Source organism: Phoxinus phoxinus (genome assembly GCF_949152265.1).
Source record: "Phoxinus phoxinus genome assembly, chromosome: 21".
In the NCBI taxonomy this organism is placed as follows: domain Eukaryota; kingdom Metazoa; phylum Chordata; class Actinopteri; order Cypriniformes; family Leuciscidae; genus Phoxinus; species Phoxinus phoxinus.
This window is the reverse complement of record NC_136896.1, coordinates 28,774,401-28,801,628: the sequence shown is the minus strand read 5'-3', so window position 1 is coordinate 28,801,628 and position 27,228 is coordinate 28,774,401. Positions and strand designations below refer to the sequence as shown.

Sequence of the window (27,228 nt, the reverse complement as noted above, 5' to 3'; positions counted from 1 at the left end):
ATTACAGTCAGAATTTTTGTTATTTTTATTTTAGAAAATGTCCTTTGTAACATGTGGCATCTGAAGTCACATTTTGTTTAAAATACAGAACAGACAGACACTTGTAGAACAAACAGCCAAAGAAAAAAAAAAAAAAGCATCAAAGTAAATAAAGCTAACAAGCTTTTCTGACTGGTTTGTTTTTTCTTTTTTTTTTGACAAAATGGAATAGAAGGCGAAGGAGGGATGTAAGAGAGAAGAAAATATGAAAAGCTATTTTTAGATGAAACACAGGAGGAGGAGGAAGAAGAAGGGGCAGAGGGGGGATAAGACACTGTTAGTCAAAGAAACTATGGTTTGTTTGATGGTTGGTGTTTTAAATTATCTTTATAAAGTCTAATTTAGAATGAACTCTTTTCGCTCTCATGTTTCTTAAAACATTTTTGCTTTTTTTTTGTTTTTTTGTGTTTCTTTTGTTGATCTTCCAGACCCTAGGCCCTTGGTGCATCCACCCTCGGACTACGACGCAGAGGGGGAGATGAGCGCTGGTTTGGACCAGCTGTTAGGCCCTTGATGCCCGTGGTGCCCTCCCCAGATGAGCCATACCCCCCACTCAGGAGGATAAAGACGAGTCCTTCTGTGTTTGCTGTGCTTGTGTACGCTGCACCGACTTCTGGCTTTCCACATCTCTAAAATGTTTCTCAACCTGAAAAAGACAGACACGCAAGTCATGACGAGCAATCGATATGACACCTGAATATGCAGATTAGAGGTCTGCTACCCGACCGCTAACAACTTGCAGGTTTGGGTTAGTTTCATGAACTTCTTTGGGTTTGTAACTTAGAAAAATCATATTTATGTAGTTATGGATCGAGTGCTGTCTGTTGTTTTGGCTTTTGTTTGACTACATTCATTCTCATTATAATGAGCAGGCAGTTCATTTATATCTGACTGCTTCTTGTATTCATTGATGAAAATGTAGCCATGTACAGTAGTATTGCAAGGCATCTTGATGCATTGTGATCTCGAATCAAAGACGTAATCGAATCGTGAGATCAGTGACGGCACACACCCCTATGGCTGGATAACAGGTGAGCCAAAGGACAGCACAAAATTATACATAAACCTCTAAAATTACGAAGCAATAATGCTTTAAGTGAACGGGTGTAAACTGAGCACGGCGCAAATCCAATAGCCGTGCTGCCATCTCTATGCGTCTCCTAGAAATCAGAGAGTACAGTATCAATAAAATACCGCATGAAACATTTTCTACTATTTGATATGTACATTTAAAAGTTTTAAACCTTGAGAGACTATATTATTGATACACGAATGAGTGAAACTACGAATGAGCACACGCACTCGTAAACCAAATAGCCGCATTTCTCTCGCATCTCTCAGATGTCAGCTTCAACCTAAACACTACATTGACATTTTCTACTGTTTGTATTTAAAGGATTAAAACATTGTACAATATGATGAATGAAGGAATGCAAAGTGCAAACTTTATGAATGAAATGAAGCGTGATAGGAAGTCAAATAGCCGGTGTTTTTAACCACTTGATGCGTCTATTTAAATGTTTTAAACCTTGTACAATATGTTCTTGTCATTTCAACCAATAAATAGCTCAGCGGTTACGTGCAGTGTGGGTCTTACAAAGCTGTTTTGGCGTATGGAAGCAAGTATACAGACACATCTAAAGCGACAGATTTCGGGTTCGGTCTAAAACTTTAACAGTACCGGTCAGGTTCGGGTCAAACGATACGGGCCGGGTCCGGCTTTAGTTTAAAGCCCGTGCAGACCTCGAACGCAGACGCACCATCAAACAGTCTGATCCATTGTAGAAACATTCAGCATACAATAAAACCTGTGTAAGTAATATAGTGCAAAATGCACCACTTCGGAGTTATTTTTTACAGCTAACTAACGAGCTATGGACAGTGAATCGCTTTCCTGAGGTAAATATAACTTGTGGTTGGTGTTTTTTCTGCAGAATTTGAACGCACAAAGCTTATTGCGATTATTGAATGGATGGTGTGCAACAAATGTTTAATGAAGTGACTGAAAACAGCATTCACTTCAAGAATCAGCATCGGCTCATCAAAATGTAGGTCAATTAAAATTAAAGGGGTCATGACATGGTTTTTTTTATTTTTTTATTATGTTCCCTTAGGTGCAATTATAGTATTACTATAGTTTTTTTTACAAAAAACTTTTAAAATGTAGTGATTTATGACCTTTTCCCACCCTGTTTCTCATCATCTGATTCAAACAGTCTGTTTTGGGGGTATTTCCCCTTTAAGAGTTCAGTGTTAACGCCCACTGCTATGATTGGCTAACGTCAGTGCCTATGCATCAATTATTAACGCCCCCAGCCAGAACCTGTGCGGATTCGGCGCAACTTTTTAATAGCGGGTGATGCATGCGAAGCGATGGCTCTTGCAATGATAAAACCTTATTATGTTTGAGCCGGAATCAGATGAGGAATCACCACAAAATGAAGCATCACCACAACAACGAAGACTGGATCAGTCCGTGTCCACATGGAAAGTGAAACTATTTTGAATTAATAAAAAAAAATGAACCCGAGACACTTGAAAACGGATTATTGTTGCATAATTATCCTATAGCTTAATTTGCTAACAGTTTAACATTATTTAACTAATTCCAATGAAATGATAGGGTGTACCACGGACAAAAATGCATGCAGGCCATCTTTGAAGATGCAGCATTGATAAAGGCAACATTTTTGATTTTCTATCACATGTAGGCCTACTAGAAAGGCGACATATTTTCAAGATTCTCTTATACAAATGTGTTTATATTAGCCATGGTAAAAAGTAAGTTTGCGTCGTCGTTATTGAGCCCAGAAGAGTCGGCACGGACTTATCTTTGAGCAACAGTTTTCTGGCAAAGCCATCATCAGGATTTTTTCCTCAAAACAGTCATCCTTAATGTATAGAACACTGCCGTGACTGGGACGTCCGCAAAAAATAAAGTGCATCCATTTTTCCCTGACGACTGGATCTTTCAGCGTATTTAAAAAGTAGTTTAAAGTTTTAAATACATTACTTACAGTTTGCGTCGTCGATGTTGAGCCCAGAATAGTCGGCACAGACTTATCTTTGAGCAACAGTTTTCTGGCAAAGCTCAAAACAGTCATCCTTAAAATGTATAGAACAAACGCTTAAACTAACACTGCCGTGACTGAGACGTCTGCAAAAAATAAAGTGCATCAATTTTTCCCTGACGACTGGATCTTTCTGCAGCGTATTCAAAGATGTTGTTTGTCCACAGCCAGGAACAGCACATCTGCGGCATCGTAATCTCCCTGTACACAGACCCACTCGCGCTGTCCGTCGACTGAACACTTGTGAGGCGCGCGGCGCGCGGGCGCGACAACGATAGGAAATGAGCGTAGTTGTCTTGTTCTGGAGGCGGTCATATGCAAACGCTGGTACGTCACTTCGTACCGTGACGTCACTTCTTACCATGGATCCAGAACGAGCTGTATTTAGAGCTTGATTAAATAAATGATTCGTTTATAATGGGGAGGACGTCTTAAGCTATGAAACTTGCAGGACGTTTTAATGACACAAAGACCTCTTATATACCAAAAGATCAAGGCAAATTTGGTTTCTCATGTCATGACCCCTTTAATATTGTCAACCCTTACCCAACCCATCCCTACGGTTGCATTCTTGTAAACTTATAAAGTCACAATTTACAATACAAAATAGCCTTTTACTGCACTTCTCGAACTTAAAAGTACTTAGTTGCTGGGAAACATCCACCATGTAAATACCAATTTGACAGACGAGAGTGAATTAGGTCACAATAAAAACACTTGATAAAATGGTGGCATGTGATTTGAAGCATTATTTCTTGTACACAATTTGGCTGCTTGGAGACTTCGTCGACATTTGAACTGAAAAGCTAACAGTAGCTTTGCCATTTTGTTTACATCTTTCAAGCATCGACCAATGGAGAGTAAATTTGATCCTACATTTGATTAAAATATAAATAGATTAAATATCCTACATTTGACTTAACACAGGACTTACAATTGACTGCTGGCTTAACTTTTAATATTCTCCATCTTGCAAAACCTATGGAAGAGAGCTCTTAACGCATTACTAAAATTAAAGCTATATTACTGAATTAAAAAGATATTCCGTGACACTCACAATTTTGCGTATATGACTTAGAGCACTTCCCTCTTTGCCTTTGCAGTTCTCCACCTGGTAAGGTGGTGAAATTACGACGTCATCCATCACAATGATGTTCTTCTCCTGCCATTTACAGTCTTTGATGCTGGAAAACAAAGAGATCAAACATCACACTCAAGATGGGCACAGCCGCAGTGAGCAATAACGCTTAAAATGATCAAATGATCAAAGAGTAAAGGCCCCGATATACTCACGGCGAAGCTGTTTTTTGTTCTTTGCTTTGGGGTAAAAAGAAGTTTGAAATACGTGAGCAGCGGTAAACTGTTAGCGGACATCCTGACGCCGCCCATGCTACTGAAAGCGGCGTTGAGATAAAGGTGCTGCATGCGTGCTTTCCTTTCAATTAAATCAACATACAACAAAAATGACAGCGATGATGAAACAGTAAAGAGAGCATCGATCATAGCGATGTGGATGTTTGCACAAATCGGCACTCCAGTCATGTTTATTTATATACCACTTTATGTAAGAGATTGTGTTAAAGCAAGCAGCTTTACAGTATTAAATAGGGCTGGGCAAAAAAAATTATTTTTCGATTAATCAATTTTTAAAATGTGGTCGATTCAAAATCGATTCTCAAAGGCCAAAAATCGATTTTTTTTCCATATTTATTTATACCTATCACCCAAAAGCCAGTATTAGTTTTTCTACAGTGTTCATAGGCTTGCAGCCTCCATGTTACAGCTGATGCTGTGAGATTTTATGTTTTATCTTAAACATAAAATAACCTGATCCTGATTTATCAAGACTGTTCTGACTTGTCTAATTTTCAGCATAAATGTTTCATCTTGCATCAAAATCCCATCTATTCATTGTATACATTTGAAGTTGGGTTTTAATGTACCCAAGAGTACCTAAAATAAAAAAAAAGTTTAATATACAGGTTTGTGGCTCTATTTATTTTGATTAATTAACCACTCGTGAACTTATGTTCACCGTTTAAAAATAAATAAATAAATATAGGATTTGTATTAAATCTATATTCATTGAGTTGAATTGGGAATCGAAATCGAATCGAGTCCAGAGCTATCGAATCGAATTGGAACATCTGAATCGATACCCAGCCCTAGTATTAAACACCAAAAAGTGTCAGTCTCTTGCAATTACAATTACAAATGAAAGTTCTACTATAAAGCGTCTCTCTAGCGTGTTCATGTTTTTACTCACAGATGTCTGACCTCGAGGGACTGAACAGAATAAATTAATCAGAGATTTCCACAACAAAGAAGGTGGAGCCTCAGAGCCACACACACCTATCACGTAATCATCACGGACCAATGGTAGTTTAAAGGTGTTTACCAGCCAGGGGGGCGTTTCCCCCAAAAAAGTTAACAGAAATCAATGGAACTTGCGAGTGACCCTAGTTGGCTAACGATGCTTTTGGGGAAACGCACCGCAGAGTGAACTTCTCCGGAGTTTCGAACTCCCGAGACAAACTTCGTTTTGGCCTGTATTTGTTCGAAACGATGTCACACCAGTTTGTTCTTCGATTTTGCTTGAAGTATATCGGGGCCTTAATATAGAAACATGTTTCATGCTTAAATGTTAAAGATCTCAGTTGAAGATTGTGTTTATTGAAATCACATTTAGACCTTGTACTTTAACTCAATCCTCATGGCAGACCGCACAAGGTGTTGGCCACCTTGTCAAATGCAGAATACAACTTCTAGGCTGTAGATTTGACAGTAATCTTTATCTCACATGCTTTTAAAACTCAATTCAGTAGTATTAATCATTCATTTAAGAGTAAAAGTTTACAATACAATCATCCAATTACCAGTCAAGAGTAGTTTAACATCACTTTGGTTATAGATAAATGACTTCGTCTTACGATTGGTTTCACAATGCAAGTAAAGTTTGCAAGTCTTACGTTTTGTGTATAGTCAGGAATAATTGCTGGCCCTCAACTGACACCCCAGCACTGATTGCATAGGCTTGGGACAACTTGTCTTCCTTTTCCGACCTTGCCCGACTGGCAAGCTGTAAAACACAAGAGTCAAAGTAAGATATTATCAGACAGACAGGTATCATCTCAATCATGTATTATTTACTATCTAGCAAACGTGTCAAACTCTGCTCCTGGAGGGACACGGCCCTGCAGAGTTTACCTGCAACCTGCTCCATAACAACTGCCTGGAAGTTTCTAGTAATCCTGAAGACCGTGTCCGAAATAGGGCTATCACTTTTGCGAAAAATCAAATTCGAACGGATATCAAATATCAAGCTATGTCTTCGAATAATTTGCACGTTGGCTTGACGCTTGATGAATAGATCATCTGCGGTGATGCGTGTTGCAGCGTGCCGTCATATCTGACTATAACATACAGCCTGTAACACGTACGCTTTCAAAATAACACGCTTTTTTTAAATAAAAAACAAACGGTCTAATCATAGACTGTAAAAAATGCGCTAGACATGGCACTTTAAAAACCGGATAGTTTATTTGTAGTTCGATTACTGATATTTCACGTCATGTTCGAATATCGAATAAAAAGTGACAGCCGAAATCGCCCCCTATACACTATTCCCCACATTACTCCACTAATATAGTCCAATTGAAGGAGTGAATGAAAACGAGAGTGAATTCTCAAAGTTTGTGCTTGCGGTTTAATCATCATTTGAAACTAAGCAAACTGTCAGCTCAAGAAGTAATGAAAATATATTTATCTTGAATTCATGGAAACTATGTATAAACCTTAATTAAATAATTTAATTATTAAAAAGGAATTTATACCTGTATGATATTATGCTGTAGCCACATTGGACCAGCGGTTCGGATGGATGATTCAGCTGCGGGCGCATTCATCTGGTAATATGTGGGAATTTATTCAGCACACGACTCTCATAGTGCATTATGGGTATTCTCTAGGCGTACATCGGTTGTACACTAGTTATTGTCTTGCATTATGGGATTTCAGACACACCTACAAATGGCTGTTCCCACATATAGTGCCGTTTAAGGGTATGGGGGGGAGTTGACAGCACTTGATGAGCTGGTTGTGTTTGATTAGGGTTGGAGCTTAACTCTGCAGAGTTTGACACCCCTGATCTAGCACAACATATGTGAAAAGTTTTTTACAAACCACTATGGCTATGTTCAGACTGCCAGCAGAAATCAGATTTTTGGAATACAGATTTTATCCAGATGTTTTTTTTTTTTTAAGTCTGGACAGCTATTTATATATATATATATATTTATTTTAAAAAATCCCACACGAAATCTGATTTTTTTTTCTAATCTGATTCAAACCACATTTGGGGTGGTTTTGAAACGCGATTCGAATCAGATTTTTACAGATGCGTCTCAAAGGCTTGGTTCAAAGGGTCTTTTGCATCACTCTTAATGTGACATACAATTATAACATCAAAACCGGCAATGGAAATGACGGAAGTAATCATATGGTATATGGTATGTCCAAGGATTTTGGCCGTGAGCACAGTCTCAATATATACCAGTCTCCACCACGACTCGACAGGGCGCTTATTTGGAGAGTGAGATTATGCACCTCATTTTTCCCACATCTGTTTTGAAAGCCTCGTCTCATATGTGGGTACGCCTACATCGTTACCAAAGCAAGCCATGCAGATTGGCTGGTTATGTATGGACACATTTGATCAATTGCGATTAGTAGTGCAGGCAATCTGCCTGAAAAGATCTGATTTGAGAAAAAAAGAATAATCCAATTTGCCTGCAGTCTAAACATAGCCGAGGACTACGTGAAAACAATAGTTTTAACATAGCAAAAAAAAAACTAAGTAAATGAGACAAATACAAATAACATCATATATCACAGTATTAGCTTTCTACCAGTGAATTAAGTGTATAGCAGTGATGATGGTGGTAGAACTGTTCAAACTGTTACACATGTGGGAGGGACTGCTTTACTTTGACGAGAGAGAGTGCTGAATGAACAGGAGTAACGTGAAAAACAGACTTTGAAGCAACTGCAACTAAACTTCCTTGTCTGGCATAAAAATGTAATTATGCAGTCACAAGTGTGAATATATTGCCAATTTTAGTGGCTCATCTAACCAGAATTTATAGTCATTGTGCAACATCTCTAGTGCTGCACACAATTTTCAAGTTGCTCCAAAATGCTTTCTTTTTGGTTCTGTGCAGGCAGGATACGTCATCATTGCGTGTACCATAACAAAAGCCCTGTATCTGTTCGGTTTGATATGGATACATGTAGGCTGCCGCTGCTACTAAGTGACCATTATATTTTGTGTTTCACATGCATTTGACATCAACAATTAACTATTAATTTTAATGGAAATGTATTAATATTCTTGAAAATTCCCATTCCTAGTCAGACTCAGTACTATCCATTTCCTAATACTATCTAACTTTGAGTGTTTTTCTTTTGAAAATGTCTAACATGTACAATAGACCTTAATAAAGGTATATTACCAATAGGCCATACCAACTATATTGTCATATTAAAGGTGCTGTATGTAAGAATGACTGCAGTCCAAATTAAAAATATCAGACCGTTGTTTCTCCCAACCACCCCTCCTCAGACTCGACGCTCACGCGGGTTGCCAGTTTGAGGACACGCAACAGGAGCGAGCGCAATTGATGACGAAAACCGAGGAGACTTACAAACTGTGCGTTAATAAGTTGATTTATCAGTGTTTTAATCCTCTTGTTCATAGAGATTTTTAGATGGATAGTGTTGCCAACTATTTTCAAAGGAAAGTAGCTAACGCCTTCCCTAAAAGTCGCTAGATGACGTCATGCGTCAATTAGCATATTCATGACGTCATCGCGTCGTACTTGCGTTCTGCTTGCCTAATGTGTTTTCTCTCTAAATGAATGCTCACATACTGTATTTATTCGGCTATACTATATTATATAATATAGCCGAATGTAAAATAAACCTGTTCTCATTTCCTATATATTTTTTTGTCAGACAATATGAATAGCTATGATATAGGCCTAGTGAATGACTACATTTTTTGATAGGCCTATGTGGAAAATTATCTGAATTGAGAGAGTTCGGGAACCGGATGAACTAAAGCTCTATGATAGTGAGTATTAAGTAATAAGCACAAGAAAGAAATTAACTTAAAATGGTCAAACTAAATTATGGAGAAAGCAAAAAAAGTCAGGGTCTGAAAAGTCGCTAAAAATAGCAACAAAGGCGCTAAGTAGGCAACACAGCGGCGGCTTCGCGCAGTATGAACGATATTTGCTTTCACGTCAGAGAGTCTCCAATAACACCAGAAAAAGTCGTTAGATTTGTCGCTAGCCGCTTTTTTGAAAATGTGTCGCTAGAGGGGTCTGAATACTCGCTAAATATAGCGACAAAGGCGCTAAGTTGGCAACACTGGATGGATACAGAGGCTTTTTAGGTTGTGTGGAATCTGCAAGCTCTGACCCAGTTTGTTTGCTCGTTTCCATGGCTACAATACGCTGTGTTGCCTGCCAACTGGCATCCCGGGGTGTCGAAATACTATTGGGTGAACTAGGAGTGGGCGGAGTCAAAGACCAAATCAAAACCCGACTGACAACACGGAAAATGTAAAATAATAAGTCAAATATCTGGCTGTAGAAGTGTTTTTCAGAGAAACGAGTATGTGAACTTAGCATGTTTCCTAAATATCTGCAAACATATGGTATTTTTATGCTTAAGTAGAGTAAAAAAAAGTTACATACAGCACCTTTAAGTGTTACCATAAATTAAAATGACTCATTCCAGTACCGCAAATAAAATTGTGATCGTAGTTCACACACCTTTAGTGCATGCATTTTGAACCTAATATGTGATCTTACCTTGCTAACATTCAAGGATGCTAGTGGAGGAGGAGTTTCAGTGCGGTCATTAATTATATCCACCTCTGAAACATAGGCTAAGTTGATCAAGATGACGTCGCTGAGGTTGGGCTTTCCGCTGGAGGAAGGACATTCTGGCAGGAGGGTTAAGGATAAATCAAACGAAGACATGTGCAGTTGTTCTCTCTCGACAGGTAGGTGTTGAAACCAACTGTTTAGGAAATGACTTGGTTTACTAAACATCAAAAGTAGTTACTGACACACCTGTTTACAACACACCAAAGACATGGAGCGGTTCAACTACCACCATCCCCCACAAGGTTAGATGGCCATTATTCTAAGGCCTAGATGTAAAAGAAGAGCAGAGTAATATATAAAATGAAACCAGCATGAATAATTGGTTGAGCAAGCCTACAAAAAATAAGACCGAAAAAAAAAAAAAAACTGACAAGTGATGGCATACATATCAAGGTGTCAAACCACCAAGACCACATTTAAACATGTCAGCACTGAGCAGTGACAAGAGGGATTTATAGAAATCTCATGAAGGTCAATCTTATGTGTGACAAACAGATTCATTAATTAATCACTAAGAACTTTGAGCAATTTTCATCTTTTGTAGATACCTGAAAAAACATACTTTCCCATTCTCTAGATGCTGCCATTTTATCTATCCTTAACCCTATGAAGCCTACTGTATAATATTTGATACGCAAGCGTCTAAAGTCTCTAAATGACCACAAACTTTGCTGAAAAACCTGTTGTACAATCTACTACATGCCTTCTGTTGTCAGATTGATATTTATACTTTTTGGCACGTAAAATTAATTTTAGTATAATTGTATAAACATCCACCTTGAGGTTGTGGTGATGATGTGAAATCTTCAAAGATTTTTTTAAACCATGCCAGGTCAAAGGGTGTCCACACTTCTGCTCACCCTTTAAAAAGCCATGGCGAAAGATGTAAGCTATATTTCAGCGATTTCATTTGGATGGAAGGAACCGGTTTGTGATATTTAGTGCATAAAACGTATAGCCTAGTGAATAGGTTGGAGTGTCATCCTTCCAATCTCAGCATTCACAAACTCTCTTATTTGTATAGCATGGTCAAAAAGTATGAATATGACCATTCAGTCTGATATTATTGATCTGAGAACAGTATAACTACAGGCTGCATGTAGTATGATGGTAAACCAGTGTATGCTACGCAGCCTGGGCATTATTAGTTCTCCCTGGGGAAAATTTGTTTATAAACTATATAATATACCCTAAGAGAGCTGCCATTATTACACTGGAAAGGCATTAGCTTAGCACGCAAGGCTAATATTGTCGGTCGCGAGGACATGCTAATCGGCAAGCTAACCACAAACAACACTTTTCCAACACGTTTTTAACTGTGAACCCACATCAAATCAACTAAGCACAGAAAACACCAAGCGACAAACATAGCTGATCGTGACCAAACACAACACAGAAGGTAAACGAAGCAAGAACAGGCGTTGAATGAGGCCACTAGCGCACACATAAACACGCTCGCGCGGAGCGTCAGTTTGACACAGTCCAGCCATTTAAACGCACATATCCGAGGAATAAAGGATACTCAGAGTCAACATCTTGGACGGGTAATCGAAAGCCACCACCTCTCCCTGTAAACGTTGGCCTAAACAGGTGAGGCAAGAGACATGGCTCCCGACACTGAAATACTCCCCCGGTCCAGGAGCCGCCATCTTCTCCGCCAGGGAAACCGGAGCGCGAGCTTTACGTAAACGCACGCGACGTCGTGACTGTGGCACGTCAGGTGACAGGAAAGAGTGGAAACACGATTATCCTTCTATAAAAAAAATACACAAATAAAATATTACTTAATATTATTAATAAGAAAGAAAGAAAGAAAGAAAGAAAGAAAGAAAGAAAGAAAGAAAGAAAGAAAGAAAGAAAGAAAGAAAGAAAGAAAGAAAGAAGAAAGAGATCACTGCTCGTGTTTTTCAAGTGTACTGGTTAATTAGAGATGGACAACATAATTAAAATTATTATTTTATTTGAGAAATATAAATGTATATATACACAAGGCAAAATACACATCAACTGTGCTGGTACCAAATGGTAGACTGTGTTCCAGATCTTTCACGACTCTTTAATCTAGATAAAGAACAATAGCAGACAATAGAAGTTGTTAAGACATATTTGTCATTAAAAAGGATAACTGATGTACCTATTAGATGTATAACTGACGTCTGCTTTAAGATGGATTGATTTTTATGACTTATTCCTCTACTGTGAATTCAATAAAACTATCTCAACTACAATATATTTGTTTTTTTAAAGTTGTATTTATTTAAGAAATAACAGTCAAATTATATAGAGCAAACATGATGGAGAACAGTTCAGAGAATGTGAAATAAATAACAACAACAATATAAAACAACAACCGTATATAAACAAACAAGCAAAAGTTAGGTTATATGATTGTGAAAAGTTTTAGATAATAGGCAATTTATTGTTTTCACAAGTTTCTTATTTTGTGTTCTTGTGCTTAAAAGGGTTTCAAAGTACATCTTGAGATCAGTGTTACAGAGGGTAATATTATAATATTATATGTAATATTATAGATTGTTTTTTCTTTTATTGACTTCAAATAATTAAATTATTAATCATTTAAAAGCCCGTTTCACTGTTCAGATAATATTCTTCGCACATGTATTTAATAAGAAGGCATAGAATAAGGTGAACTGATCAAACTTTTGCGGTAAAAGTCTGTAAAAAGTTCAAGTCCCTTGTTTAAAATATGCGTTTTAGCTGATTAATTTTGTCCCACTGCGGTACCCGTGATAACGGTAACGCGGAGGTCTGAACTCCTGACATCTGCAGCGGCTTCTCGGACAGTTGGTTTAACTCTGATTCACTCAGTATTTTACCTGTAAGATGAACAGGGGACCTTAATGTTATCTGTGGTCGTTTATTCATCGTCCTGTAATGGAGAACATTCACCGCCAAGGCGTTTGGGTGGCAGAGGCTCTTCAGCTGAGAACGAGAAGCCTGGAGGATTTCTGGCTCGTCGCTTCTCATATGGGAGACCCGAAAGCTGCGGTTCTCCTGGTCTTTCCTGTCGTGTTTTACATCCACCGACGGACTGGCATCGCTGTTCTCTGGGCAGCAGCTTTATCAGAGTGGCTTAATTTGGTTCTCAAATGGTATGAATTGCTTTGCATGTTGTTGGGATGTGTGAAAATGAAACCGAATGTCAGATGATGGATAAACGTCCAAACTAGTTTTAAAATGACTTTTTAAAATGATTCTTATGTAATATATAAATATGTATGTGTGTGTGTGTGTGTGTGTGTGTGTGTGTTTGTAATTATGTGTATAAACAGTATGCATATATGTACACACACACACACACACACACACACACACACACACACACACACACAAACATTCCCTTTCAAATCCGAGTTTATATCTCACAGTTCTGAGGGGAAAAAGTTAGAAAAAAGTCACATTATTACAAGTTATTATTACACAATATTACAAGTATCCATATGACATACTAAAACCACATAGAAATTATATAAATAATATTATAAGAAATTTACAGTTTAAAATAATGTCTTATCACTTCAGTGTCAAAACAGGGCTGTTTAATATTTTTTTGTGTGGAAACCTTGATGCACTGCCATTCACACGTTTCAATAAAAAAACATTATTAATAATTGGGTACCAATAATAATCGAGCACTAGGCTAAATTAGCATGTTAGAATTGTTCCAGGAAACAACTTACTCTTTTATAAATTATTCTAAAGGCATTTAAAGTGCAAGAAAGTAAACTGTAGAGAACGTATTTTAGTTTTCATATTCTTACTCAATTTTAAGGCGTTGTAAATGGCATTTCATGTTGACTGTAATTTATTTCACTTGACATTCAGGTTCCTGTTTGGCGAGAGGCCATATTGGTGGATTGGAGAATCTGGATTGTTTTCTAAAAACCCACCGAAAGTCCAGCAGTTCCTGTCTACCTGTGAGACCGGCCCAGGTAAAGCAGCACAATAATCTTCCTTATTATTGATCATTTTCCAGATGTCAAGCCCTAATCCCTCAGCCATCTCTCTCAGGCAGTCCCTCAGGTCATGCCATGGTCACTAGTGCTGTCTGGTGGCTCATCGTCTCTTCACTGGCGTCGTTCTTTCACACTCGCACGGGCAGGTCTGTCTTTAACCCTATAAAGCCTTCACAGTAAACTTTTATGTTGTAATATTTCGAGATCCATATTTACTGGACTGCACTTAAAGGAACACTCCACGTTTTTTTGGCTCATTTTCCAGTTTTACAGTTTTCGAATCCATTCAGCCGATCTCCGGGTCTGGCGGTAGCACTTTTAGAAAGCTTAGCATAGATCATTGAATCTGATTAGACCGTTAGCATCTCTCTCAAAAAAATCACCAAAGCGTTTCGATATTTTTCCTATTTAAAACTTGACTCTTCTGTAGTTACATCGTGTACTAAGACCGACAGAAAATGAAAAGTTGTGATTTTCTAGGCCAATATGTCAAGTAACTATACTCTCATTCCTGCGTAATAATCAAGGATCTGTTGCCGTACCAGCAGCGCAATGATATTACGCAGCGCCTGAAAATAGTCCTCAGCTTCCAACGTGACCGGCACTAAGTGTGTAACATCATTGCGCTGCTGGTACGGCAACAGTTCCTTGATTATTACGCAGGAATGAGAGTTTAGTTCCTAGTCATATTGGCCTAGAAAATCACAACTTTTCATTTTCTGTCGGTCTTAGTACACGATGTAACTACAGAAGAGTCAAGTTTTAAATAGGAAAAATATCGAAACGCTTTGGTCATTTTTTGAGAGAGATGCTAACGGTCTAATCAGATTCAATGATCTATGCTAAGCTATGCTAAAAGTGCTACCGCCAGACCCGGAGATCGGCTGAATAGATTCGAAAACGGTAAAACTGTTTAACTCTCGGGGAGTTGATAAATTAGCCTATTTCCAAAAAAAGTGGAGTGTTCCTTTAACCTTACCTGATTATCCATACATCTTTTTATTTATTTTATTTTTTATAAATCATGTTCAAATGTGAGCATAAGGAAGGTTTATTTGTTCATCTCTCAATCATCATTGTACTCCATTGCATTATATAGTTTAAATGAAACTAGAGATTTGATAATAAAACTAAGCAGTTCAATATAAATCTTACTATTGGCTGATATGAAGTGACAACTTCTATTCATATCCAATTTATATTGGTAGCAGCCTAATTTCATTATACATTTTGGCCATATAAATATCATCATCTGCACAAAATTCCATATTTTTGCTCAGTTTGAGTCTCTAAATAAAACTGCTTTTTTTCCTCCTCTTCAAACTCTCACTATATCAAACTATATGAGCCATAAAAGCCTGATGTATCAAATATGATACTCTACGTATGCAAACTTTTTTGTTTGTAATTTTCTCACGTTCTCTCTTAAGTTACATCACAGTATTAGTGTAGATACATGAATGTTATTTATTCATATGTAATACAAGCTCTTTGCCGTACAGTAAGATGTTAGCTGCAGTGCCGTACCTGTTGTATGCAGTATTTTTGGGATGTGTGGGCCTTTCTCGGATCTTCATCCTGGCTCACTTCCCTCATCAAGTCATTGCCGGTCTTCTGACAGGTCAGTCATTAATAAATACGTCATACATACATACATACTCATATGTTTATAGCCAGGCCAGGATCTTAATGCACTTCCTCCACAGGGGTGTTGCTGGGGATCTCTCTGAACCGGACTGTGCCTGAATGCCGCCCTCTGCTGTTCTTCTTCTGCTGTAGCGTGACTTTGCTCTTTGGAGCTCTGGTGCTGCATGGTGCTCTGCAAATGACTGGGATCGATCTTTCTTGGTGGGTACAATGTGACATTGAGTTAATATTGTGTAAAAACTGTACTTTTTTTTTTAGTTTAACATCTAAATTCAACACGTGTACATCTCAATTGTTACAAATACAATTCAATTAAATTAACTACAGTTATTAACATTGTAAAACTAGCTACGTTTTTTTTATAACACTATACTTCGTTATATTATATTATAGCACTGTAATATATAAAATGTGCAAAGGGTCCATTGAAAAATGCATTGTCAACCACTAATTATAATATATTAATCCTCAAAATATCCCGGATACATTGCATATTTGTATTATGCCCGGTTCAAATTGTATGATTTTGGGCTGTCCCAGACTGAAGATGACGAATCGTGGCGGTTTCTGTGCTCGTGGCTCCTAAACGCTGGTCGTACAGTGAGAGGTTCAAAGACGGCCATTATCACGATCTTATGACCAAATATAGCTTATGATAATATTCAGACAGTGTCAGAACTTTATCATGATCATCTCACAGTGTGTTTACTGCTACGACCTACATCTACTGACTAGCCAATAAAAATGCAACATGAAATGGCGTATTGATCAACGTGACATGGCGTTAAAACTTAAAACTATTGGCGTGCTCAAGTTGGCCTCTTTTCCCCAGCCATGACCACGTCCATATTCTCCTCGTTCGCTTCCTCCTCTTTTTTTCAGCGCACATAAAAACCACAATTGCCAAATTGCGATTGATCTGGCTCTATTCCTTCACCACTAGCACATGCTAATGCGTCGTAGCCTGCGATTCAATAGGTGTCGTCATCATACAGTCATCACACACACACACACACACGTCGTACCCGAGTTAATTAGACCATGTCGTACTGTGTGATTTGTATTGATCTTATAGGATTGCTGAAACCGCAGTCTGTAGCAGGCATTAAAGGGATAGTTCACTTTGAAATGAAATGTTGGTATGTTTTAGCTTACCTCAAGGGCATCCAAGATGTCGGTGTCTTTGTTTCCGCAGTAGTTTAAATTTTTATATTTTTAGGTCAAACCGTTCTTGTCTGTCAGTCATATAATGCAGGTCTATGGTCACTGTCTCAAAGAACATGCACAGAGTCCAAATGAAACAATTCCCCATCGTAAGTGCACATTGATGGCCTAAGACACGAAACGAGCAGTTTGTGTGAGAAAATGAACAGTATTTATATTGTTTTTACCTCTTGTACACAACCACGTCCAAGTGATCTGAGGGTGCGCGCGCTTCCTGGTTTGTGACGTGTGCGCGCATTCTGGCTTAGTCTGCGCAAGCGGCGGAAAGAAAACATACGTAATTGTTTTCTTTTACGTCGGTTTAAACATCCCGGATAAGCGCAAATTAGTACCATTTCTATTAGCCGTCTTACCTACAATTTCTGTTCTGTCACACACCAGGAAGCGCGCGCGCCCTCAGATCAATTGGACGTGGTTGTGTACAACAGGTAAAAACTATATAAATACTGTTAATTTTCTCACACAAACCGCTTGTTTCGTGTCTTAGGCCATCAATGTGCACTTACGATGGGGAATTGTGTAATTTGGACTCTGCGTGTTCTTTGAGACAGTGACCATATGCCTGCATTATATGACTGACAGACAAGAACGGTTTGACCTAAAAATATCAAAATTGAAACTACTGCGGAAACAAAGACACCTACATCTTGGATGCACTTGAGGTAAGCTAAAACATACCAACATTTAATTTCAAAGTGAACTATCCCTTTAAGGAGTTATAATCTGTATGAATGACTTTTTCCACTGCAAACTTGCACTCGTACTGTGAACCGCAGGTCCATCACTCTGGCTAAGAGGTGGTGTTCTCACTCCGAGTGGATCCGTTTGGACACGGCGCCCTTCTCCTCTCTGAACCGTGATGCCGGGGTTCTGCTAGGACTAGGACTTGCGCAGTATTGGAAGCCAGGTGGATGGGCTCTTCCATGGGTTCCCAGGACTCTCTGTCTGGCCCTCTCGTCCATGTCCCTCCACTACATCAACAGCTTCCCTTTGCCCACAGTTCCTCCTCTTCTCTTCTACTCCCTGTTCTTTCTGAAATACACCATTGTGCCGCAGGTGGTCATGGTGCTAGTGCCAGGATTTGTGCATCTCCTCACAGCCAAACCCAAGAGTGAGTAAAGGTGAAGGCCGCAGATTTAGTGTTTGAACCAACCATTGACACTAATCATCTTGAAGATCAATCATTAATGGAGTTCTATTTAAATACAGGCAGACAATGCAGTTGCTTGCTTTTGCAAGATTGTTTTGCAAAAAAAAAACATTGAATATGGATTGCTGCAGTTCATAAACATTTAGTTTGTGCCAAAGAAACACTTAGGTGAAATTGTTTCTTGTTTCAATTGTTCAATTGAAAAAAAGTTCAAAATTCAATTCATTGAATTGTTTTCTCTATTTATTTTTTTATGCTTTCAAGTTATTTGAATGGTCTAAATCAATCTATAAAGTGATGAAGAAAACTAGATACATTTTCTCTAGTATTTGCTTAGTCCGATTCTAAATTGTTCTAGGTGGTTGCTAGGGTGTTGCTAAGGTGTTTAGAATGTTCTAAATCTCTGGTCCCTAGACATGGCTGGAGGATTTAATTTTGTTTTAGTGTCTGCCAGGGGAAAATCTAAAGTCTGATCACTTCGAAATGTAACTTTCCATCCTCAACAAGCTGCATGATTTGAGCTATCATATGTTCACATATCATATGTGCCACCACAGTTTAATATGTGGCCGTTTGTCAAGTATGAGCAATAATAGTCTGAAAGGACAAAAAGTGCAGTTGTGTAACAGCTGTAGCACTATATAAAGAAACAACAATAAAAGGAATCATCTTTTAAGCTCGACCAGTTTTCTACATTTCTTATAAAGCAACTCTTCTTAAACATAGACGGTATAAAAATGACCACTGACATGATAAAAACACATTCTGGTTTATTGAAGTCATTAAACGTTGTCACAGCGCTCTGAAAGCTCACATTTACAGACGAGAAACTCTGCTTAGCAAGCAAATACATTAAAATCAACTCAAATCCAACTGAAAAATAAAAAGAATGGCCAAAACCTTTAGAGGTAAATGTCAGATGAGTGTGAGATTTGCTGTGATCATCATTTCTGGTAAGGTCCTCTATTGGAGACATACGGCAGATTCACGAATGTCTGTGTATGTCGATTTCGGAGGGGAATGGAGGATAAATCATGCGTCAGGTTATGTACAGCAAAAATAAATTGCACTGAAAAACCACAACACTCTACAGAGGCCCTTGATGAGCCCTCAGTATTTATCTCACTTTCCCCCAAAGTTGACCATGAGGCATCTCTCGATTCAAGCAGGTTTACACTGACAGCAATAGAAAGGTGAATATGGTTGCCTTTAAGACAAGCTGTCTAGATATCTGTTCATATACTGTATTCTTGAAGACCAAAGCCACATTTAAGCTCTGCATGTTGATAATATTGCATTCTGAAGCAGAGAATTTCAAAAGGAACTAGCTGAATATTGTATTTTTTTTTTTTGTATACACGACAAATACACTATTTCAAAACGGCTGGTTTGCATTTCGGTAGTGTGTGATGCCACTGAACTGTGTTTGACACGCGAGGCTCATCAAGTCCTTCTCGCGCTGCATTTGGCGACGCGTTTGCAGAGGAGATGTATGCATGAACACATTTGGCCACTATATACAGCAAGTACACTGCGCTCTATAAAGGCTGTTATATACACATTTTATATCTTTTTAAAAACATAATTTTGCTCTTTTATATTATTGTTCATTCATTTGCTTGAAAAATTAGAATTGCACCAAGGACAATGACTTCTATTTGTTTTCTAGTAGTACAACTAATCACAGGTTATTTTCCAGTATTCACTGAACGTTCGTTAGTAAGGATGTCCTATCCCAGATCCAAAAAAAACATCTTTAGCCCCCCCAATATTCACATTCCATACAATCCTTACGAATGAATAAAGTGCTCTCTTTCTTCAAAATGTCCAGACAGTCAGTGCAGACCAAAGTTACGAATAAAAGTTAAAACAAACATACTTCACTTGATATACTGATGCTTCTCTGTGACAATGCAATATTTCATTTCTTAGAACAATAAAGAAATTGAAAAAAAAGAGAAGAAATTGTATTACTACCTTGCAAACGCCCCTGAAACTTTGTGTTGCGTAGTATACATACTGTAGAGTTCATAAGACGTCTATGGTGTGATACATTCTTCTACTTGAAATATGGCAAGATTGCCACTCCAGTACATGGTAATTTACTGAAATCATTTAATTTAAATAGACAAAAGCTATATGAGGGTTACTTGAAAATCTTATTAAGCTTATTCCCAAGAAATTGATTAAACTAATATTATTGCCACAGTACAACTGTGAATTTTGATAAACAATATTTCTGCTTGGGAACCAGAATTATAAGGTAATAACTGTAAAGATAATAGCCTCCATTCATAAACTCTGAATCATTATTTTAAAAATATCTGATACCATTTCCAAAAGCTCAAATCAATAGTTACAAAATTAAAGACATAAAACCCAAACAAAAATGAAAAAATAAACTTGACACAAAAACTGCTTTAATATTTCTATACATCATATAACTTAATTATAAATATTTATCTTTTCATTCTGTAACTACAGCTTAGTTGTTCTGAAACATTTTTTTTCCTTTTTACAGTATTGAACAATCCAACAATATGATGTCCAGAATGCCTAGCAAATTTGTTTAGTTTCATTGGGAAGAGAGAGAGAGAGAGTAAATGAGAGCGAGAATGAGTTCAACAGATTCCCAGTTTTATATCCGCTTTAGTGCTAGGAACGATGGCAAGACACTATTTCTCTGCATGTAGGCCTCTGTTGTGGAACGTCATTAAATGTGCTTTCTTATAATGTGCAGAGCTTTATAGAACATTTTTTACCTTTACATACTGTATTTTAATACTCCAAAAGGGTGCTGTCAGGATATTTGGAGCCTGTTCACCACATAAATTCTAAAAGTTTTTTTTCCAACAGAAGTAGGCACAGGTATTTGTACACACCTTTGTAATACTGTTTTTTTTTTTTTAGTTTATTAAAAGTCTAATATTCAGTTTCCCTTTAATTGAAATACTGGTTTTAATATCCTGCACCTACACAGTCCCATACGTACAACCTGACACAAACATTCACTGTCACACACACCTTTGTGCCCACCCTTTTGGGTGCCTATTAAACGTTTGACTCCACATAGGGTCTCTTTGGTTTGATGGGCGAGGTGGGACCTTGTCTGGCATCACGGGAAAGCTGGCGGTACATGTTCTCCTGGTACGCCTGTGCCACAGGCATTGTCCGCGCCACTTTAACATCCTGGTAAGTTGGCACCTGGCTCACCCGCTCTAGGAGGTCTCGATCACGGGCCCCTCCATTAGCAAGCTTGCCTAGGGAGGAGGGCTGCGGCTGGACGTAGTACTCCTCCTCTAGCAAGTGTCCATTCTGGGCATTATTGGTCTTATTGTAGTAGGCAATATTGCCTAGAGATGTAGGTGGGCTGTAGGAAGAGGCGGTGGAGGCTTGGTGGATCAAGTTGCCAGGCGACGTGGGGCTAGTGATGACCGATTCCAGGGGCCAGGCACGGGATGGCTGGAGAAGGTACTGCTGCTGAGTCCTTGCAGTCTTGTCGATGACCCCCATAAACGGAGTGGCCCGGGATCGGGTGGGTTCACCCGAGTAGAGTCCGCTCTGAGAGGGTGAGAGGGCAGATGGCTCGTCGAAGCTTCGCTCATATGTGGTCTGCAACGGGATTTCCATTTGGGCCATGGAGGAGGAAGGCCTGAAGCCAGGGGCAAGATTGCAGCTGGAGCCTGAGGAGATATTACTGCTGGATGGGGAGAAGCGAAGATTTACGCTCTGGGAGTGGATCAGTGGTCTGGGGGTCGGTACGTGCTGCTTTAGGTCACTTGTATTAGCACTGATAGGTCTGCGCACTAGGTGGGGGATCTCCGGAGAGCCCAGTTGGCAAGGTGACAGAGCAGAGGCGGCCACTGCTCTCTCAAGTTCATGCTTGGAGACAGGATAGTATGCCGCTGACTGACTGCGGCTAATCTGGGGGGTTTGACTGAAACGCATGCCTCCAGGTCCCCCTGTAGTTGAACGGTAGGCTGAAGCAGGGCGTTGAGGGAGATCTTCTTTCCCCAAGTTTGACTCCAGAACCCCGGCAGGCCCACCTCGGCTCCCGTGCTGACAGAGAGCTCCCACACTAAGGCTGGATTGCACTTGAGACATTGACCGGCCATCCAACGAGGGCTGGTACACAAGTCTTGGCTCCCGATCTCTATCCCTGTCCACATCCATGGAACATCCCTGATACCTGCTGCTGAGTGGATGCGCCAACTGGCTGTACACACTGTTACTGGGCTGGTTAGTGCGGACGATCTGTGCCATCGAGGGCTGCAGGCGAAGACCCTGGATCTGGTGGTGCTGGCTGGTCTGAGAGCTCTGGGAAGGCTGCGACTGGAGCTGGAAGGATCGCTGGCTGCTCATCTTCAACAGTGGCGATTTAGGGCGGCTAGGTAAAGGCTCCTGCTGGTAGCGGACTGGAGAGCCAGACTGGGAACGATACAGACACACACTCTCGACTGGAGGGCTTGCTCTGAATGGACCCCCACGCCGAAGAGGAGATGGTGGAGGACTCTGGTACTCCATGCCCTGGTTCCCTCCACCGCCCATGGGTGGAGGGCTGAACCGGTAGGAGGACTGATGGGCGGGCGAAGTATGGGGTGGACTCTGGCGGTAATGAGAGTTCTGATGTGTTGGGGAGATACACGGGGAGGTGGACTGGTAACTATGATGGGTAGGAGATGACATGGAGGAGGAGCTCGGGTGAAACTCAAAGGCTTGCCCTCCAGATAGGTAGCCAGTGTCATGATGGGTTGGAGAAAGGGGCGGACTACGTATAATGGCAAGGCTTGAAGCGTTCGAGTGAATATCAGAGGCAAGCCCAATTGACACAGCTTCTAGCTCTTGTTCAAGGAAGTCGTCATCCTCAAACAAGTCTTGAACAGGTTCCATGTCATCCAGTCTTGGCTCAGGAGGAGGGGTGTGATGAGGGGGCTCCTCATCTTCCTCCACTGGTAAGGGAGATGGTGGTGGAGATGGAGGAGGCTCAAGCTCTGGCTCCTCTGATTGGGTAACTTGCCTGTACTCTTCGTCCACGCGCTGAAGGAGGCGCTGGATTTCACGATTGTTGGGACACAACTTTATGGCTTCCCTTAGGTCTTCTAGTGCTTCAGCGAATTGCCTATGGAGTGGCAATGGAAATATTAATCCATCTATAAGTAATTTGATGTGAAAGGAAATAAAGTAATAACCCCTACCTGCTGCTACGCTTGGCACGGGCTCTAGCATAGTATGCCTCATAAGACTTAGGCTTCAGTTCCAGAGCCTTGGTAGCAAACTCTTCCGCCATACCAAAGTCCTGTGGCCAAGAAAGTATGTTCAGTGAAATATATTTTTATTTTTGTATTCTGGGGGTTGATATTTCATTATTTTGCACAGTTGTCCTAGAGGTATATCAGCAAGGTGTTTATGACATGCTGCATACTGCAGTTACAATATTGCAGCATTACAAAAATATATCCAGAACTTGTACTGTACTGCACTAATAATCGTAATGAGACTTTGGCAAAAGTATTTTTAGTAACGTTCATGCTGTTCTCACATTCATTTTCCTCCGACAGCGAGACAAGTTCAGGAACAAAGACACTTTGAGCTCTTTAAAGGTCTTCAGGTCCTCACTTAATCCTTCACGGGGAAATTTCTTCAGAGCACACTGGTAGCGCTGAGCTGCCTCCTTCACTTTACCCTTCTGCAGGAGAAAAAATGATTGACTGTGTAAATACATAGAGCCAAGGTCTTTGTTCTAGACAAATCTGTGCAAACATTAGAGGTAGATGATGAGTATATCTGACCTTGTAGAAGCCATCTCCTTCCTCTAAAAGTTTACTCAGTAGGATAATCATGATGTCAGGTTTAGACGTCGCCATTGCCCAGGTAGCAGGACCTATGGGGTAACAGGATGTTTGATGGGTCAAAATGGACAATCAAAGGTTTGAGGGGGAAACATGGAGAGAGACGAGGAGTGCAGAACACTCAGGAATCATAACAAACAGATGAAGGCATGGACAACAGGATGAGGATGCCTTCAGGGCGAACTCAACTTCTCATTCCCTGTATCCTTTCATCTTTAACCATTAGCAATGATGCTATTGTTTAATACAGGATTTCCCAAACTCTTTGTCATACTTCAACTATTGCCGATACAATGCAAGTAAATGGGGACCAAACCATTGGACCCTACTGAAAAAAAATAAAAAAATTCAAAAAATAAAAATAACCACCCCTTTAAATGATCTTAAGAAATGCCCCATGAAATGTTGGGAGTTATGTTCATATTTATATAATAGTTCACATACATTTCAAACTAATTTAATACATTATCATAAGATTCTATTTTCATAGTTTGGGAAACCCAGGTGAGGTAGGTATATAGAGAAATATACAGAGAGACAGACAATAGATGGACAGACAGTCAGAAGATAGATACAGCACCCAAACACACCACTGGACACAGAACATAGAGAAGAGAGCTGCCAGGATGCCTGAAGGGAAGCAAGATGCAAGCAGCCTGAGCACAAGCATTACCTCCTTTGTGGCGACTCGGCAGTGTCTGACATCCTGTGGCCGGAGGTCATGGGTTGTGAGAGCGAGGGAATGGGGATTAGGGTTGTGAGGAGAGTGAGATGAGGTGAGCAGCACAACCAGAGGTGGTTATGAGAGTGGCGTGTGTGTAGGTGAGTGAATGTGAGAGTGGGAGAAAGGAGAAGTAAAGAGAGATGGCGGTGGTTGTGGAAGAAAAGTGAGGGGGAACACAAAAAAGCAGCCGTGAGTGGTGGGGAATAAGAGCTTCAGCTAAAGAATAGAAAATGAAAAGTTAAACAACAAAACGGCACCAGCACCAACAACGTTAAACTATCTCTCACCAACCATTGCGTTGACAAACAGAGAACGATTTTCTCAGCAAGAGAAACAGATAGAGAGTGAAAACAAAATGCAAACGCCACACACAAAAAAGGGTCACGGTTCCAGAGAGAGACGCGTTAACCAAGAGTAGTTGGAGTAAGTGAAGTAAAGCACAGAGCAGCAGAATGCTAAAGCAAGCTAGCACAAGCTGAGCTAAAGGAAAAAACATACAAATACATGTTGGGTTTTTTAGCATCATGGTCCGGACTCTACTGAGAAGCAACTTTCCTTCATTTGAGGGTCTGGGATTTCTAGTTTTACTATGCTTGTGGGGACATTTGATTTCCTCTATGTTGGCAACACCTGAGCCACATTACACTAGGTATGTTTACATGCATATTTTCATAAATTTTAATGAATCCAATCCATTTTCAGATTCTGAAAGTTCTGTTCATATGAAGCCTAAACTTATCCAATTCACATATTCATTTACGGTGCATTCGGAGCCTTCACTGACCAGTTTGTAAGATGTAAAATGCATGTAAATATACGCAACACGGCACTGCGCATGTGTGCAAAGAACTTTTAAATACAATTGAGAAAAAGTTTGGATTCAACCCAGCAAACACATTTACGTTGTGGCAACGTCTGTGGCACGTTGCATTTCTGCAATAGCAACGTCGCTGTCTACGTGCCTGCAACATTGTAACAACGTAGAATTGTAAGACACGACAGGGCTGTAGCAACGTTGTTGCGCGACATTCAGCAACTGAGAGACGACGGACAATTTCCTTTTTTTAATGCTAGATAGGGCTATAGATATCCCCCATTTAGCATTTTATGTTTTGAGGTTAATTTTTAATTAGTCAGATGTTAGATGATTATATACTTTTTAAATATTGTTTATCCTTATTTTTATTTAATGGGGCTATCAGTAAATTAGCCTAACTATAATCCACACCTGCAAGTGTAACGTTACACTTTGAAGAGTAAAAATGACTGAAGGTTAACGTTATGTTAATTCAACTTTATTAAAACTGCATGGTAATCAAATTGCACTTCCAAAAGTCATACATTTGTGAAAAAAGAAGAAAACCCCCCAGAATTAAACGAATATTCAAATTTGTTTTAAGTATAATCATTAAAACATAAAAAGCAAAGAACAAAACCGGTTCTGTACATGGCAGACAGTAGTCGAAAGCCGGGCGATAAAGGTCGGTGACTTAACCGGAATCATCCCAGGAAACATCCACAAATCCAGAGGAGCAAAGAAACGAATGAGACTAAATAGCAGACAAATCAAATGAAAAACTGAATGCGAGCGAGGCTACATTAGTCACATTAGAAAATTAAGTTGTAGGTTGTGTTTGAATAATAATTACGTATCTTATTTAGCTGAGGTAGGCTAAATGAAACGCAATACTCACGACCATCCTTGCTTGATGAAGAATCGGGTGGTTGAAATTTAAAAGGCTGATTTTGGCACTTCAGGGCAGTGACGAGTGACGAGTACAGATGTAGTCCAGTGGTTGTCAAGACACCATAGGCACAACCTTAAGCAATGGCCCTGAACGGTGGTTTAATGTCAACATTGTGACAACGCTGTAACAACCTTCACCACACAACGTAGTTATAGCAACCTTTTGGCCATGTTGTTAAAACATTGTTAGAAGGTTGGGTACGTTGTGCTAACGTTCTGTGTTTGCTGGGAAGCGATTACATGCTTACTTTTTTTCCGATTGATCGGATTATTTCCGGTCTACAATACTCCTTCTAATCCGTTCGAAATGTAATTTAGATTGAGCTCAACTGGATCAATTTTTCAATCTGCTTGAACCATCAATCCAACTACTAACAGATCATTTGGTTGCATGTAAACGTAGCCATTGTCGTACCGATTTTGGCTCCTTTGTTCAGCAGGGCGACCACCACCGACGTGTTTCTGCAGCCGACTGCCCTGTCCAGAGGACGCATTCCACTGTAATCCACATGCTCTATCAAAGCCCCATGATCCACCAGGAACTGCACCTGAGACAGAAAAAGAGCACGAAAAGAAAAGAGACTCATCTCCAGGAAACACTGTCGCATAATAGGTCGAAAGGGTGATGCCAGGTTTGGAGGATCTTCTTTGAATGCTTTGGGTGGAATTTCTTTGAACTTTTCACAGCAAGTCTATGCGGTTTTGGGAATTTTTAATAGTTCACTAAGGGAAAACCTAAAGTACAATTAGTTATAATAGTACAGAGATTTGGTAACCAGAGTCAAAATAGACTGAAGAAGGCGTGTGGTGAATGTAGTTTGAAGACATTTTGGTCTCAGATTAAGTA

The 27,228-nt window shown here is 39.6% G+C and overlaps 3 protein-coding genes across 4 annotated transcripts in view; 1 reads left to right on the top strand and 2 right to left on the bottom strand.

Annotated features, from left to right (window-relative positions):
- Positions 1 to 10: 10 nt before the first annotated feature.
- Positions 11 to 13,154, bottom strand: lsm12b (LSM12 homolog b). Of its 2 annotated transcripts, none has more exons than XM_079594679.1 (6): positions 12,901 to 13,154; positions 11,586 to 11,816; positions 9,986 to 10,119; positions 6,080 to 6,189; positions 4,168 to 4,294; positions 11 to 685 (listed from the first exon to the last, which is right to left on the bottom strand). In XM_079594679.1, exons 2-6 carry the CDS (start codon positions 11,710 to 11,712, stop codon positions 593 to 595), a joined length of 591 nt encoding a protein of 196 aa, XP_079450805.1. In that variant the 5' UTR covers positions 11,713 to 11,816; positions 12,901 to 13,154; the 3' UTR covers positions 11 to 592. The 2 variants fall into 2 exon arrangements, with proteins under 2 accessions (XP_079450805.1, XP_079450806.1); XM_079594680.1 differs by having other exon boundaries at positions 11,586 to 11,769.
- Positions 12,959 to 19,814, top strand: g6pc3 (glucose-6-phosphatase catalytic subunit 3; the record flags this gene model as incomplete). Its single annotated transcript, XM_079594664.1, has 6 exons — positions 12,959 to 13,176; positions 13,910 to 14,016; positions 14,096 to 14,186; positions 15,543 to 15,661; positions 15,747 to 15,888; positions 17,688 to 19,814. 6 exons carry the CDS (start codon positions 12,959 to 12,961, stop codon positions 18,028 to 18,030), a joined length of 1,020 nt encoding a protein of 339 aa, XP_079450790.1. The 3' UTR covers positions 18,031 to 19,814.
- tanc2b (tetratricopeptide repeat, ankyrin repeat and coiled-coil containing 2b) overlaps positions 18,817 to 27,228 on the bottom strand; it is a 105,624-nt gene continuing 97,212 nt past the window's right edge. Inside the window, exons 20-24 of the mRNA XM_079594689.1 lie at positions 26,797 to 26,929; positions 23,851 to 23,942; positions 23,601 to 23,747; positions 23,257 to 23,357; positions 18,817 to 23,180 (exon numbers count right to left, since the gene is read on the bottom strand). Of these exons, the coding sequence (XP_079450815.1) occupies positions 21,113 to 23,180; positions 23,257 to 23,357; positions 23,601 to 23,747; positions 23,851 to 23,942; positions 26,797 to 26,929 (2,541 nt within the window). The 3' untranslated portion in view covers positions 18,817 to 21,112. The remainder of the gene's footprint in view (positions 23,181 to 23,256; positions 23,358 to 23,600; positions 23,748 to 23,850; positions 23,943 to 26,796; positions 26,930 to 27,228) is intronic.